Below are 16549 nucleotides of genomic sequence, written 5' to 3' on the forward strand. Positions count from 1 at the left end.
TGCCCCACTCAAGCGGCGGCCATATTGAGTGGGGCACGTGAGATTAATAACAGTGCTGGATTACTGTGATCCTAGTTCATTTTATTACTTCATTGCTGTGCTGTATCTGTATAGGCTAATGTAGTTGGATCTGTATGTGCATTATAATTAATCGAAATTAATCGATTAATCGATTAAAACAAATTTAGATTAATCGAACATGAAAATGTTAATCATTACCAGCCCTAATATAAATAAATATATATATTTTTAGATTGTAAGCTCTCACAGGCAGGGTCCTCCTTACCATCTTGTCTTGAATTGTATTGTAATTGTAATGTCTTCCTTATTTGTAAAGCGCTGTGCAAACTGTTGGCGCTATATAAATCCTGTATAATAATAATATAAAAGGGTGGGTTCACAGCAGCCATATTGACAATGAGCTTTAGTTATGAAAATGAAATCACAGGAATTGCTGCTGATAAAGTGCATAGGGACAGATTAGTGTAGAGCTTTTAGACACTGGCTGGTCTCTTAAGGAGATATAAACCATCACTGAATGAACTGTAGGCAGCAAAATGTTTTGTATCTACAAGTATTTGGGAGTGAGGGGAGGGGAAGGATCTTTACATCTTAATTCTGCTGATGCCTTGCAGCCACTTTGCAGCCTGGGTTTTTCCACATACACACAGTGATAACAGGCTGCATGTACACATATACAAGATCACTGCACTACTACAATACCACAATAAATGCTAATCACTTACAAAGGCGGGAATGGGCTTTAAGGTTAATGACTCATCAAGTAGGGAATAAAGAATATGGATGGCAACCTTAGGGCATGCCCCTTCAGAAACAAATCAGCAATGGCAGATCTCTATTCTCTGCCACGAAAGTATACGTAAAAGCAAGCTAATGTGTGAATATATGTTGATTAAATATTAATATTGCACTGTGTACATTTGTTCTTAGTTTGACCGCATTATCATCTGCGTTTTCCTGGAGAAAGATGAAGAGATTTATCTCAAGAAACTTCCTGAATATTTCCCTTTTGGTAAGTTGGTTCTCAGAGTTTTTAATATAAAACATACACCAGAGATTAATGACCGTATCATAAGTCTTTATAGTATAGCTGGAAGAGGCTTGTTTGAAGGAGGTTTCACTGGACATAATGATGAAGAATGTATTCCTAACCCCGAATAATGAATGACAATTAACATGTTTCATCATTTAATAACAATCCTTCATCAGCCAATAAACACAAAAACACAATATCAGTCTTTCGACTGTCTTTATGTTCAAATTAAATTGGCATAGGACACCACAAAGCAGTATCCTAGCACACCATATAGTGTTACTAAATGTTCAGCTCAACACGGGATAGTCCTTGCTTCAGTTCCTATGCCTTCACAAGTTTTCTTTAGTAGCAGTAAACGTATAACGGTATAATTGTGGCTAAAAATTGTTAGTATGTGATAATAAAATGGAGAAGATGCAACCGTAAATGACTAGTCCCTTAAATAATAACAGAGCAACGGACTTCTCTTTCTTAAATACTCAACTCCAGTCACAAGTTCCTTTTTTTAGTTTTGCAGAGGGGATTAGGAACATAAACCTCTATTATGCTTTTATTTTCAATCTAGTTTACCATTGGGGAGATTTTCCCTTACATCTTGTTGAGACATAATGTGAAATCTCTGCAGTGAACTCTGTAAGGTTATTAGTGCTGTCTTTGTGACAACCGCTCCTGTCATTTCTTGTCCTGCTCTCACAGGGACAGAAGGTGAGGTGAAATCTCCCCAATGAGATTACAGACAGCAATAAAAACTAGGCAAGTGAATTTACCCTTCCTAAATCTATCCAAAACTAAAAAGAACATTTTGTCCAAGGTTGAACTTTAAGGTGAACAGTACCCATAGGGTCCCAAACGTTAATTCTTTAATAGAGGCAGAAGTTGACACAACTTTCCCTGGTTAAAGGGCTGATCCCTGCCTAATCCATATTTTCTGCACAAGTTGATGTAATAATAGAATGACCATTATCATTTCTGCTTGTTACAGCATCATGTGAACCTATGGCTATACGTAAAATAATACCCAGTAACCCTGCCATGGAGGTCCTTGTTCTGGCAGTTCCTGTTATGGGATGAGAACACTCTATCCTAGTATCTTATTTGCCCTACTGTGTTGTCATCCTGTAACATGCCTACAGCTGGTGACTATAAGCAGCCATTCTGACACTCATTGTAAGGGAATATTCCAGTAATTGTCATTATCAGGAAGTCAGCCGCTGTTTCTGGAGTGAATGCACATAGATAGGAATAGGGTGGAGGAGATCAGCACGAAATCAGATGCAAAAAAGGAATTAAAACAAAGTGAAAGCGCTATTTCTTAATGAAAAAAACATGGCTATTGAATATGATTTGAAAACGCTTTAGCAAAATAAATGTCACCCAGTTAGGGTCTAGATCTACTTTCATACAAAGCATGATCAAAGGATTGTTAGCGAGGACATGCATAAAAACGAATTCAGCAAATGAATAATGATGACTTTTTGTAATAAAACACAGATATGGAGTGTAGTTAATTGTTTATTTAGCCATGGGCAACATTCACCCCTTCTCATTTGAGGACATACATATCCTAGTATGCCCTGTTAGCTCCTGGTCGTCAGTGCGTGCTCCAGCTTAAAGCTCTGTAGCAGCTGGAGGGACGCTGGATGCCCACGATTGGTTTCGATAATCACTCCATAAAAGAATAATGAACTCTCCACTGTGATGGAAAAAACATAATTCACAGGCAAGAGGAGGGACAGCTGCTATCTATGCTTACAGATGTTGGCAGATCAAAGGACTTGGGGTGCTGTGGGGCTACACAGTGATTTGTGGGGATTTCTGGGACTTGTTGCTGCAAAGACTCCCACTCCATCTGTACTACTTCACTACAATTCTCATTTGAGTGCTGCCTGTTTATAAATGCAAGAGTCTGCTAACTTTTTTGTGACCTGTACTTCTAAATTCATTTTATTTATAGCAGTGAAACCTATGAATGGTTCTTTTATTTATTTTTTCAAACTGGAAAGATGATGGTATCTGAATAACTCTAATAAAAGGAGGCAAAAATCCTTAAGAAATAAATATCATTGTATTTTAAAGACAACTCGTTTTAAGACTTGAAAAGCCTGCACTGCATTCAAACTGTCATTCACACAAAGGAAAAGTACAGTTTTCATGTTAATAATAAATAAGAAAGCATATCAACCAAACTGCTGCCTGGGAGGACCAGCCTCTCTTGTGAAAATTTAAATTTGCCTGTGCAGTTTAGCCTGCTGTGGACTACTTTACATAGACTTGTGGGAAATTGCAGCTTTAGATTCCATACCAAAAGGATACTGAAATGATGAGAGGGTTATTAATTGATCTTGTAGAAGGAAGTATATTAATACCTTTACTATGGATATATTGAAAAAGCAGGCTCAGTGATGGGATATAATTTCAACGCAATTCTAAACCAAATTCAGGTAAGTATTTTACAAATGCTTTCATGATATGAACTGAAGGGACCAGTTACAGGTATGGGATCTTTTATGCAGAATCCTGGCATCCAGAATATACTGAAAGCCAGGATGCCACTAAAAAAAGTAATGTACGGCATATTGTTAATAACATACAAACAGTAGCGATGTGAAGCTTTACATACCAGCCAATCACAAATCAGCTTTTACAGGTCTACTGCACTGCTTTGATTAAAGCTGATATTTGATTGGTTGCTAAAAGTTATTGTGCATTGTTAATTGTTAGTGACTTTGTTTAGAACCATTAGAGCCTTCTTAGAATTGAAGTTTGCATGTCCCAATCCATCACATATCCCATAAATTAGGGGATTATTCGTCATTTCAGGAGAGTGAAGCAGAGCTATGCAAATCATTCCTTTTTGCTCCATTAGCTAACTGTACATTCAGAACTGCTGGTGTGCAGCGCAGATACAGCCTAATTTTATAGAGTGCTTTGCACTGGTTCAGTGTAGGGCTTTTTCATTTCTTTAGCCTCTCCTCACCATAATCGTCTGTGTTATACTTTCCTTTTAATGATTATGTGAAAGGGAAACTATAGTGTGTTTAGAGGTGTTTTTTTTTAAATCAGTTTAATGCAAATAGGTTTACCAAAGAATGTTGATTATTTGAGACCTTGCTTCACTGTATAGTGGTAAATATACACTTTATATACATGGAGGCATCCATATTTGCTCATTACATATGCAGACTCTGCTTCCTGTTTAGTAGAAGCACTCAATAATTGTACATTGCTACTTCTTTTTTTTTCTCAGTGCAAACCTATGATTCAGGTCTGACTTGACTTGAAAAATAGACACTCTACAGTAGGACAAGGCTAGTTATTGCAACTGTTTTATACAGGGATGCAAATCACATTTCCTAATATACCAGATGACAAGCAGAGGAAATGTTTGCAATTCTGTATATGAAATAACATAATAAAAAAAAGTAAAATGTATTTGTTTTTTTAAGAGTTACTGACAGAAATTTAAAATTTCAGGCAAGATTAACACATATTTTTCTGTACTTGTGTAAAATGAATGCAGATGCAATATATTGTACTGTATTTAATGGCTATATTTTAGGCCTAAAGGGCAAAGCCATTAGAACACGCTCCAAAGGCTAGTTGTAGATCCTGAGCTATTTCTGGTTTAAAGGTACAAATACAACCTTAAAGTAGTATTAAGATCTGGGCGTTTTTTTACCTTATTGCATTCTTTGCATTCCGGAAAAAAACCACCCAGAACCTTTTTCTCCCCCAGTCCCAGTCCCCGTCCCCCACACACTTACGCTCGTCCCTGCCGCCGGTCCCGAAGTGATCCTCCGTTCCCTGTACTTCCTGGTTGCAGGGGGAGGATACTGATGGCAGAGGAGCCATAGACTCCTTCTGCCATCAATCAAAGACAGAAGGGGAGTGGCCTGCCACAGGGCTGTGTGTGTCTATGGATGCACACAACCACTGCAAGCACGAGCACGCAGGGGAGCCTCCATTAGAACGATGGTGGCACCCGTACAGGGGGCGGGGGGGGGGCAAACGCTGCAGAGACCCACTTGAGTATGAGGAATGAAAAGATTTTAAAGAAAAACCACAACAGCCTCAGGCAAAGGTGGGCATCCCTATAGCAAATGTTTGTTTTTTTAAAAAGGAGGGTTTAATATCGCTTTAATGTACAAAGCCATGTATTCCTCCTTGCACACAACTGTTTGAGGCTTAAAAGCCCTTATCAGTGCAAGATGTAGAAATGGGTGTAGAGCTTACAAAGCATCAGGAATAGATTATGGTCTATATGGTCAGGTTATGGTCAGGGGGCTTAAAGAACAAAATATTTCTAAACTAGAAATGCTGTACTGAACAGTAGGACACCTGTTAATGGCTTCCAAAACTGCACTCAACTTTGCTCATCATATTGCTTAAAAATAACTTTTAAAATGATTGGTCATATGCAGAGCACTGCCACGTTAAAGCAACCCTTAACTCAGGCAAGCTCTTTCTGTAAAACTAAAGCTTACATATTTGCGTTTCCTTCTGATTGCTGTTTCGTTGCTGAGAAATGTTCCCCCCAAAGTCTTCTGGTAAACTGACACTTCAGAAAATGTTGATCTCCAGCATTCCCCGCAGCTCCCACTGGTTCCTCCTGCTGACCTTCATGTCGATACTGGTTGCATTTCCATTTCCTTTCTCCCCCTAGTTCAAAAGATGCCTCCTGCGCTGTTGAATGCCACTTCACTGCTGATAAATGGTACCCCTGAAGAGTGCTGGGTAACTGATACTTCTAGGGGTTTCGATCTCTTGGGGCCCCTGCAGTACTAAATTGTTCTTCCTGCTGACTTTCCATGTCATTACAGGCAGTGATATGGAGGTAAGCGGGAGTAACTAGTGAGATCTGCGGGTGAACCAAGGAGATAACACACCTGGAGGCGTTGATTTCCCAGCAGACTTTGGAGGACCACGTGTAGCGACCAGAGTAGTGTTTAGCAGGGCTGCAGCAGGAGAGGTAAGCATTCAGCCTCTTCTTTACAGGTATGGGCTTGGTTAAAAATGTAGTACATAACAGGGTCCCTTTTAAATAATCTGTGACTTTGCCCTGAATGAGCAGAGTGACGGTAAGCTTTTACATGTAATGACACATTAGACATTGTGCTGCAAATTATCTTTTCTTTTACAAAAGTTTTATTTTCCAAGAAATTATGAAACAGAGATACAAGATAATGTGATAATACAAGGGTAGAAAAAAGTGCAGGCAAAATACTAGCAAAGAAAACAAGAGATGTCAGGGACATATTCAATAAAACAAGTAAAATGCAAGAACAAAACAAACAGAATATTGGCCTCAACACATAGGAGACAAAGGGAGATGTGCCCCGAGAGCTTCCCCGGCCTAGGCCATCCCTGTGCACCAAACAGTCTCAAGGGAATGGTCCAGGCCCAGTCCAAGGGGGATACGGCTACCCCTAAAAGATCTTACCCATATCTAATATCCATGCAATATAAGTGCACGAGGAAGGTCATGCTTGGCTCACACAAAAAAAAAAAAAGGAATAGAGGAGAAAAAAAACAAGACGCCTGGAGGAGGACCTGAATCCGCAGCCCGACAAACTGCACCACTTCTCAAAGTGAGAGTAGGCAGTGGTCCAGGTACAAATATCGGTTATATTCCGGCCATGGGGACCAGGTTTAAAGGAATTTAGACCAAATTATCTTTTATCTGGAAAATTGTACAAGCATTCCAGATTACAGAAACCGTATCAGACATAATAAAAGGATCCCAAGGGAAAGAGTCAGAAGAATATCATGCAGAAATACCCATTTTTGTTATTATTGTTACATGTTTGACTCTGACATGGCTCTGTTACCAAGTGATCCACGTGGCAGGTTTTGGGAAGATCTGCTAGTATCTAGAAAGGAATAATGTGAATATGAGACAGGTTAATCGATTTGCTCAGGTTACAACTCTCTGTGCTTTTCCAGCATAAAACAGAAGCCTTCATCAGTCGACAGGGTAAGACCTTTGTGTGCAAGTCAGGGACTGCTAACCTGATAGTGTGTGCTAAGTGCCTGCCAGCTAATGGTGTTTGCAAGTTGTACCTTATATGTACATGAATTTGTATTATGATTATGCCTTTTAATACTATAGATTAGTACAATGAAATGTTGTGGTAATTTCTATATACATATTAATTACTTTGTATGTTTGGCTCTTTATCGTTTACTTTACACAGCAACACTCAGTGATGAAAATTTGACCGTAAAGATGCACTTTCTGACTGCTAGTGTTCCTCCCCAGGTTGTCTGTCATTTAGGACTTTGAAGCTCAGAACTCTGACTAATGCTATATAATCTTGTTTTGACAGTTGATTTAATTCCATGTAATATTGCGCCATATTATGTGTGTTGTTTGTACAACAATATGAAGTGTTCCTCTTTTAAAATGCAGTGGCACTCATTCTAAAAAGCTCTGTGTATAAAATGTGAATATAGAACATACGCTATATTCTAATATATAGAAAAAGAGAAGATATGCAATATAAAACAAAGGATTCAGATTTCTGCCCTTGGAAATCATGTGGGCCCTGTACAGCCTACCTGACAGTGTCTCATAAATTACATTGCCAGAAACCAGAGTCTCACAGGCACATATAAACCTCAGCACAATACATTTTTTTAAACTGTAACTCTTCCATTACATATAATTTTCTGCACAATATAGACAGAGATTTAACACTTTGCCTGAGCCTAATTAAATGAATAACTTAATTAAAATAGTCAGGGACTACTTATTAACCAGCGATTTCTGACTTTCAGGACAATGAACACTTAGGTCATGAATAAACAATTACTATTAGCATATTGATTGCAGAGTGCAAGAGTAAATAATCTACAGAGTGCAGCAGTTATAAGCATGTAGCATGCAACAGTAAGGGGTGTGTACACCCCTTAGCACAGTGAACAGAGTATGGCATTCAAGAGAATGTACTGTACAAAGTATTTTACATAATCCTGATTTCTGTACTCTTTATGCTCTGCCTTATGTGGCATACTCCTGACGTCTGCACTCCCAGCATACAAAGTGTAGCTGTCAACAATTTCTGAAATAAAATCATTTATCTACATAGAAAGAATACTGGTTTCAGTGTCCCAACACTACTCTAATCCCAGCCACCTTTCCCCAACCTGCTCCGATCTGGTCACCTCTCCCCCAGTTTGCTCTGATTCAGTCACCTTCCCCCCTGCCTACTTCCATCCAGCCACCTCTTCCCCTGCCTGCTCTGATCTGGCCACCTCTCTCCAGTCTACTCTGGTCCAGTCACCTCTCCTTCCCCCAGCCTGCTCTGATCCGTCCACCTCTTCCCCTGCCTGCTCTGGCCACCCCCCCAGTCGGGTACAATCTGGCTACCTCTTCCCTATCCTGCTCTAATCTGGCCTCTTCCCCAGCCTGCTCTGATCTGGTCAACTCTCCCCCAGCCTGCTCTCATCTGGCCACCTCTCCCCCAGCCTGCTCTGATCTGGTCAACTCTCCCCCAGCCTGCTCTCATCTGGGCACCTCTCCCTAGACTGGTCTGATCTGGCCACCTTCCCAGCCTGCTCTGATCTGGTCAATTCTCCCCTCAGCCTGCTCTCATCTGGGCACCTCTCCCTAGACTGGTCTGATCTGGCCACCTCCCCAGCCTGCTCTGATCTGGTCAACTCTCCCCCAGCCTGCTCTGATCTGGCCACCTCTCCCCCAGCCTGCTCTCATCTGGCCACCTCTCCCCCAGCCTGCTCTCATCTGGTCAACTCTCCCCCAGCCTGCTCTCATCTGGGCAGCTCTCCCTAGACTGGTCTGATCTGGCCACCTCTTCCCCAGCCTGCTCTGATCCGTCTACCTCTTCCCCAACCTGCTTTGGTCTGGCTACCTGTCCTCCAGTGTGGTCTGTTCTTGCCACTTCTTCCCCAGTCTGGTCTGATCTGGCCACCTCTCCCCCAGCCTGCTCTGATCTGGCCACCTCTCCCCCAGCCTGCTCTGATCCGTCCACCTCTTCCCCAGCTTGCTTTGATCTGGCCACCTCTCCCCCAGTTTGGTCTGATCTGGCCACCTCTTCCGCACCCTGCTCTGATCTGACCACCTCTCAATCAGCCTGCTCTAATCTGGTCGACTCTCCCCCAGCCTGCTTCTATACAGCCACCTCTTCCCCTGCCTGCTCTGATCTGGCCACCTAGCTCTAGTCTGCTCTGATCCAGTCATCTCTCCCCCAGCCTGCTCCGATCCAGCCACCTCTCCCCCAGCCTGCTCTGATCCATCCACCTCTTCCCCTGCCTGCTCTGATCTGGCCACCGCTCCCTAGTCGGGTACGATCTGGCCACCTCTTCCCTATCCTGCTCAAATCTGGCCACCTCTCCTCCAGCCTGTTCTAATCTGGTCAGCTCTCCCCCAACCTGCTGTGATCTGGTCAACTCTCCTCCAGCCTGTTCTGATTCGGTCAACTCTTCTCCCAGCCTGCTCTCATCTGGCCACCTCTTCCTCAGCCTGCTTTGATCTGGCCAACTCTTCCACAGCCTGCTCCGAACTGTCCACCTCTTCCATAGCCTTCTCTAATCTGGCCACCTCTACCCCAGCTACTCCTCCTCAAGGGATCGCTAGTATAAATGGTTGTTTACTTTCAAAGCCATTCATAGGGCTAGTATGTACAGGATTGAAGGTGAAAATAAAGCCATTCATATGAGAAAAGAAATTGCTTTTCTTCCTTTGTTTTATCCCCTCTCCATTGTTTTTTTTCCAAATTACACATGCGTTAATTAATGACATTGCATCCCAATGCCCTGCGGATCATCCATTACCACAACGCATGTGTAAAACTAGCCTCAAATTGTTTTGTTTAGGTTTCTTATTTACAGTTTTGCACTCCCTGAATGTTTAACATTCCGCAGAAAGGTAACATTTAAAACTGACTCTAATTTAACCTTTTTCCTCTATAGACCCCTTAAAAACTCACAATTATCACCAGATAGAAGGCAATTCTATTTTTAAGGAGTGATAGCTTGTGTGATCATTTTTGTGTATTTACATTGATAGACAAAATCCACTTAAGAATCAATAAAGTATGTGTATGTGGTAAAATCAGCCTATTTGTTCAGAATTACCTTCCGTAAAATGAAAAAGCCATTTTTAATTGTTGACAAACAACAAAAACAAATAAAGTTTTATGCACAATTGAGCACATGGATAAGGTTATTTTCATTAAAGTCTAATTGTAGTTTAATAACATGATCTAAATAAATTCAGGGTGCATCAACACAGTAGGTTATTTCACATTGTCTTACCATTGGTTTAGTTTCCCTCAACATGAGAAGAAAAGGCAAAAGACTGCGGATAAAGACCTTTGTGCTGTGTGGAAGCCTCTTTCCCTCTGCAGCGATCCACTGAAATCATTAGTCTTCCCTCTCAGGAGCAGTGAGAGTGAGCATTGCTGATTGCAGAGCTTCAGTTGTGAATAAGGCAGGGTACATTTTGGACCACTGCAGAGAGGCAACTGCTTTCATTCAGAGTGCAGTGGTCCTTACTTGCAGCCTGGTGCCAGCCACAGACTTTCTTCTGGGTCGGGGTGCTACATAAAACAAACCAATGCTAAGACATTGAGCACTTACTGTTTTATGTAATTAAATTATGTCAATGAAATTACAGTAGAGCTTTAGGCCTCATTAACATGGTTGTTCATAGCCGTACACCAACCAGATCAGTGTTTCCGATTAGTTGCAGCTGCTCAACCTGTACAAATAAATGACAGGCTGAGAGGTTCCACAGCTTTCCAAATGTAATAAAACGTGGAGCTCAGGACAGATGGACACAAACAGTCTGCGTACTGGGCCACTCATCTATCCCAGTCAGATTAAATCGCTACTTAAAGGAGAATTATGGGGTGAGTGAAATACACTCATCCCCATAATTCAAGCTGACCTGTGACACTGAATCTATCACAGGTCAGCTCTATTGATCGGTGAACACATACCGCCGATCGCTGACTTCCCGATCCTCTATCTGCATAGAGCAGTCACTGTCAGCCACCGCTCCCCGCAGGGATTTCCCTCCCCTCTCCAATCCTTTAGCACTGACTGGAAGAACGGATGGGGAGGGGGTGGGCACAGCTGGCTCTGCCTCTAGCCAGCTGTCAATCAGTATTGTCGGGATCCGTCCCGGCTGCGGTACGGCTTTGCTCTCTCAGCACATAGGGGGCAATAGCCCGCTATATACTGAGTTTTTGGTCACCGGAGGACATTAGTATATGTCCTCCTGTGACCCTGAAGAGAACTATGGCCAAAAAAGGTTAGGCCATAGTTCTCTTTTAAGTGATTGCATGCAAACAGTATCATTGATTAGTACAGGCTTCTTGTCTGCAGTTAATTGGAAACACCTGTTTATACCTGCCACAGAAATATGCTGATCTGGGTGGTGTCTGGCTATGAATGGCAGTGAGAACGAGGTCCTAAAGTAAATTGGACATAAGTGGGCTGCCATTGCTGACTTCCTTTAGTAAATGCTAGTCGCCTGGCAAACATACAGATCAGAAAACTCAGAATTCCTTACCTGTACAATTGTTCCAGGTCGGTGACTTATAGCATTGAGGAAAAGGGTCAGCATGACAATTGGAATTTTTAAGAAATCAGCAATGGCAGTTTCCATGCTTCTCTCATGCCAGGTTTACTTTAAGCTGATCAAATTCATTAATATTTAAAAAAATGAAAAAGACTATAACGTTCCATTATAAAACCTTTAAATGAATCTGTAATGAATGATCAAATGTGTTCCGGTAGTCAGAATCCAGTTAATTCTGCTGTAATTCCCCTGTGCACTTAGGCAAAAAAGCGTACCTTTAGGCTTTCAGCTCTATACATTATAGCCCTTTGTGTTTCTGAAATGATTGGAAAGAACTTTGTGCATCAGTGTTGTCTGAGGTGTCAAAACTAGGGATATGATCACTGTAGACACTTTCTGACCCCAGTGCGAGAGCTATAACTGCATAGACAATATTCTAACATGCATGTAGCTTATATGAGGCGTTCCTGGCTTGCCTTGCTATCCTAGTTTTGTCTTCTAATTTTTCTGATCTGTCTAACAGCAACCACTCTCATGATGGTAATTATCACCATGCGCCTCACATGCTGAGCCTGATGCCTCTTGCTGCTCTGTTTTTCTGCTCCAGCTTTTCTTTCTGACAGTTTTAAAGGTCTGTTTTCAATGCCATGATTAAATGGAGAATTTCTAAAACACAGGATATACCTTATTATGTTTTCTTGTTCCAACCCTCTAGTAAGCCAAATGGGTTAGAAAATGAATATTACGACTGGTATAAAATAAAAGACTATAGATGTGTTCTTCACATGACACATGTATTGCTAAGCAGTATATATTTTGTAACTTGCCTATAGCACAATTTTGCATTTTGCATGCACATAGCTTATACTTTATTGATACAAATCTTTTATTTGGACCCTAATTATAGTTCAGCTGAGAATAGAATGGAGTACATGGAGCCTAATGTCTGCCACGGCATCATTTGATGACTTGATGGGGCCTTAGAGTGACACAGAAGGGACAGCATTATGTACCATCATGGTACTGCCTGACATTAGACCCTCTCCGTCTTTTAAGTGGAAGGCACTTACAAGTAGAAATCCAGAAGATAAAAGGATATAGGCAATTTTTCTGTAAGGGAAACCTTTTCTGAGAGAAATGGGGAGGCTTCTATTGCTGCTTCCTGTACTGAAAATACTTGTTGCTTGACAAAAACTCACCTTTTTCCTTAAAAGTGTATTTTTAGCCAAAACATCTGTCAGGCATCCATTATTATTTATTTATTTATTTTTAATCATTTTTTTTTTTCTTTTCCCCTAACCTCCCTATTCCTTAACACAAAACCAATCACTAAAATGATCGGAGGGGCAGGGCTGGGAAAAGAATGAGGTAGAATTCTCTGTACTTCATTACTCTATTAATTTAAAGCCCAGTAGATACTTAGAAGAATAACTCCACGCAAATGTTTTATTAACCCTTGCAGTGGGGCTACCCCTGCATTGCAAGGGTTAACTGTTCCTTTTGGTCTAGGGAGGAAAATAACAGTTATACCCACCCGATCCATGGAGCTGGCTTGTTCTTAGACCGGTCCTTCCAACCTCGCTCCTCCTATGCTGCATCGGTCTAAGGTCTTCTTTAAAGCATATTTCCACTTTTGCAGTCAAATTGGGATAACAGCTACTTTATATTTGTTACATGTTCCCAATCACATTGCATAACTTAAAAAAAAAAATTGCAGCTTACCTATTTTATATGCTGTTTTCTGGAAACTTCAGGACTGAAAATCCTGCTTAGTTCTCACTGTTTGAGGGGACTGGGGGAATAATTGCTTACCATTATCGCTTGCAAACCAGATTTGTGGGACTGTCTAGGGTTAGAGACCTCCAAGTTGCCCTGGCACATTGCAATCTATTCTACGCACTAGAAGCTGCCTGTAGTGTCCTATGTATATTCCCGCTCCACACAAACAGATAGAAAGGCGAGAAATGTTTTAAAATTATATTTTTTTTTGGTATGCTGTGTGGATGGGAACACATGACAAACATATACTTGGGAGGTTTCTCAAATTTTAATGCAAAAGTAGAAATACATTTTTTTTTTTAAAAGCCTGAAAGGGGTTTCGGCGTTTCCCTGCCCAATACAAATCTAAGAAAAAAAGGGGTTTGGTTACAGATACACTTAAATACTTTGTTACTAACCTAGAGAAAATATGCACATAAAGACTTTTGGCTTTGCTCTGACTTTCCTCACATGCATTTCTGGATCGGGAAGTACTGAAGCCAGAGGGGCAGCATAACTGCCAAGCAATTGCCATTTTCAGAAGGGAGTCAGCAATGGCAGCCCCTACAAATAATCCTAAAAAAGGTTTATTTTATTAATATGTTCATGGATGATATCATATGTGTCCTCTGTGTTCACAGTTTTTGACTTGAAACCAGACTCAGACCTCTGGTCCATTCATCTCCATGTAGTACTCAATGGGGTTCATCAACCACCTGCACATTCTTCTTGGAAGCAAGAATAGAACTGATCCTGCTGTAATAAAGGGAGCACCATAACATTCACATGGACATGTCGTGATACCAAGTTTCCCCTACAGCAATGCCTCTATATAATTGGATATTTTGTTTTTAAATCAACCTGTCATGATAAGAACTGTCATAGTTACATTTATTTTTTTTATTGCTGTTGAAGTACCTGTCATCCTGATCCCATCTTTAAATACTGGTTAGTCACTGACCTCCAACAAGCCTGTATATATCAGGTATGAGAGCACTTGACACGCACATACTTGTTCCAGGTCAGTGACCCACCAAGTACTGAAGCAAGGATAAGGATGACAAAAACCAGTCAACGATAGCAGATATAACATATTTCTGCCCTGACAGATTCTTAAGGAAGTGTGATTGATCTCATCTATGTTCATATTTGCTCTTTTAACAGTTATTATTTTTCCCATTGCAGATCAAGAAGTCGAGTCCTGTAAGCTGTAGCCCTGTGTGTGAAGACCGATCCAACCAGACCTGATTCTTGTCTTTCGTCTCTTTCACACTCACTGTGATATCAGTAAAGTCAATGATACACAAGCCTTAATAGTGTGATTATTTACCCCAAACAGTAGGCACTAGAAATAATGAAAGAGAAGAGAACCACCCTAATCATTTAATTAAGAGCTGAGCTTAAAACCACTTATTGATTTGTTTTTCCATTAATCTGAGACAGCCAATGACCTATCACTTTGAGAAACACTACAGCCAGAAAACTGTCAGCATAAAAGACAGCCATCAAAGAGGCATAGGGAGCAGAACACCTACCAGCCTCATTGGAGGAACAAGTCTACCCTAATAATTCATAGTGAAAACACTGAAAAGCAGAACACATTATTCACAAATAGGAAAGACTTGGAACAGAGTGTAGACGAGTCAAGCTGGCCACAGATGGTTCAATTTTTAGGAAGATTATTGAACAAATAATCTTTATCACAATGATCTCTGCTGATAGAATATAATTAAAGGAGAACTATGGGGTAAGTGTTTTTCCCCATAGTTCTCCTAAGGGTCACGGGAGGACATATACTAGCCTCCTCCCGTGACCCAAAGCTCAGTATATCGCGAGCTGCAGCGGTATACTGAGACCGCTGCACCCGGGACGGATCCCGAAATTACTGTCGAGATGCACCCAGCTGCGTGAGTGACAGCTGGCTCTGCCTATCTGGAGGCAGAGCCAGCTGCACCCGCCCCCTCCCCCGTCCGTTCCTCCAGTCAGCGCTGGAGGATCGGAGCGGGGAGGGGAGAATCCCTACAGGGAGCCGTGAGTGACAGTCACGGCTCTCTGCAGGGAGATGATCGAGAAGTGAGCGAGCGACGGTATGTGTTCGCTCACTTCCCGATCTATTGAGCCGACCTGTGACAGTTTTATTGCCGCACGTTGCAGCACGTTGGCTCGAACTATGAGGATGAGTGAAAATCAGTCACCTCATAGTTCTCCTTTAAAATATTTGTATGCCAGTCATTCCATTTTACACTAACTGGTCATCCTTTCTAAACATTTTCCCTCAGTAGCAAGTAACATTTACACTGTAATTGCTCTGTGTGTTCAACACTTTTTTGTAGATCTTCCAGCAAGCTGGCAATAGTGTGGACTGCCAACTCCCATCATATCTGCTGTTGGTGACCGTTGAATGCTGTGAAGTTATTCATGCTCAAGATTCAAAGAATCTTCACTGAAGTGTCTGTGGCCAGCATTAGAGATCGCTATAGGAGAGGGAAATAGGCGGTTGTAGCTGGACAATACTGGTCATTCATAAGCAACTCAAGCGGTACACTGCATGTGTATCAGACAGACAAGACTCCAAATAACAATCCTACTTCACCAGACACGTCAGCAAATGGTTAAAAGAAAAGGACAAACTACGCTGCTCTCCCAATATGCCAATGGTAGGAGGTTGCAAAAAAAAAAATCACCCATCTTGTGCCCGTTTTCTCTCACAGGTTTACTGTTTTCTGCAGAAAGAACTTATTTTTATCAAAGCAGAACACCGGAAACAATGTATTAACCCTTGCAGTGGGTCTGCCTGTGCACTGCAAGGGTTAACAGCTCTTTTTGAAAAAACGTAGAACCAGCACAGTTGGGTTCTACAGTTTTATGTATTAAAAATGTATTAAATGGGTTAATACATTTAATGCGTGGAGTTCTGCTGTAAATGAGCAGCATTTTGGCCACACATAGTTCAAACCTGGACAATAGAATTCTTCCAATGTTCTTTTGAGTCTCATACAGATGTGTCTTGGCTGCTTCTATCAGAGCCTTCTGAGAAAGGTGGATGCTTTGTGACAAATTCCTGGGTCACACTTCACCAAAAACCTGTAGTATTAGGAAGTCGGGGTAGTAGCATGTACTATTGCTTAAAGTGTACCCGTGGCCAGGGTGTGGAAGTCAAGTTTTTACATTCTATTCACAAGCAGACGATG

General features: G+C 41.4%; 1 protein-coding gene across 1 annotated transcript in view; it reads left to right on the plus strand.

The window, feature by feature from the left end:
* The window catches only part of MACROD1 (MACRO domain containing 1), a 604497-nt gene extending 589847 nt beyond the window's left edge, over positions 1-14650 (plus strand). The window contains exons 9-10 of the mRNA XM_018565541.1: positions 952-1033; positions 14544-14650. Of these exons, the coding sequence (XP_018421043.1) occupies positions 952-1033; positions 14544-14572 (111 nt within the window). The 3' untranslated portion in view covers positions 14573-14650. The remainder of the gene's footprint in view (positions 1-951; positions 1034-14543) is intronic.
* Positions 14651-16549: the final 1899 nt, after the last annotated feature.

Source organism: Nanorana parkeri, unplaced genomic scaffold, assembly GCF_000935625.1.
Source record: "Nanorana parkeri isolate BGI_ZX_2015 unplaced genomic scaffold, ASM93562v1 scaffold25, whole genome shotgun sequence".
NCBI classification, from domain to species: Eukaryota; Metazoa; Chordata; class Amphibia; order Anura; family Dicroglossidae; genus Nanorana; species Nanorana parkeri.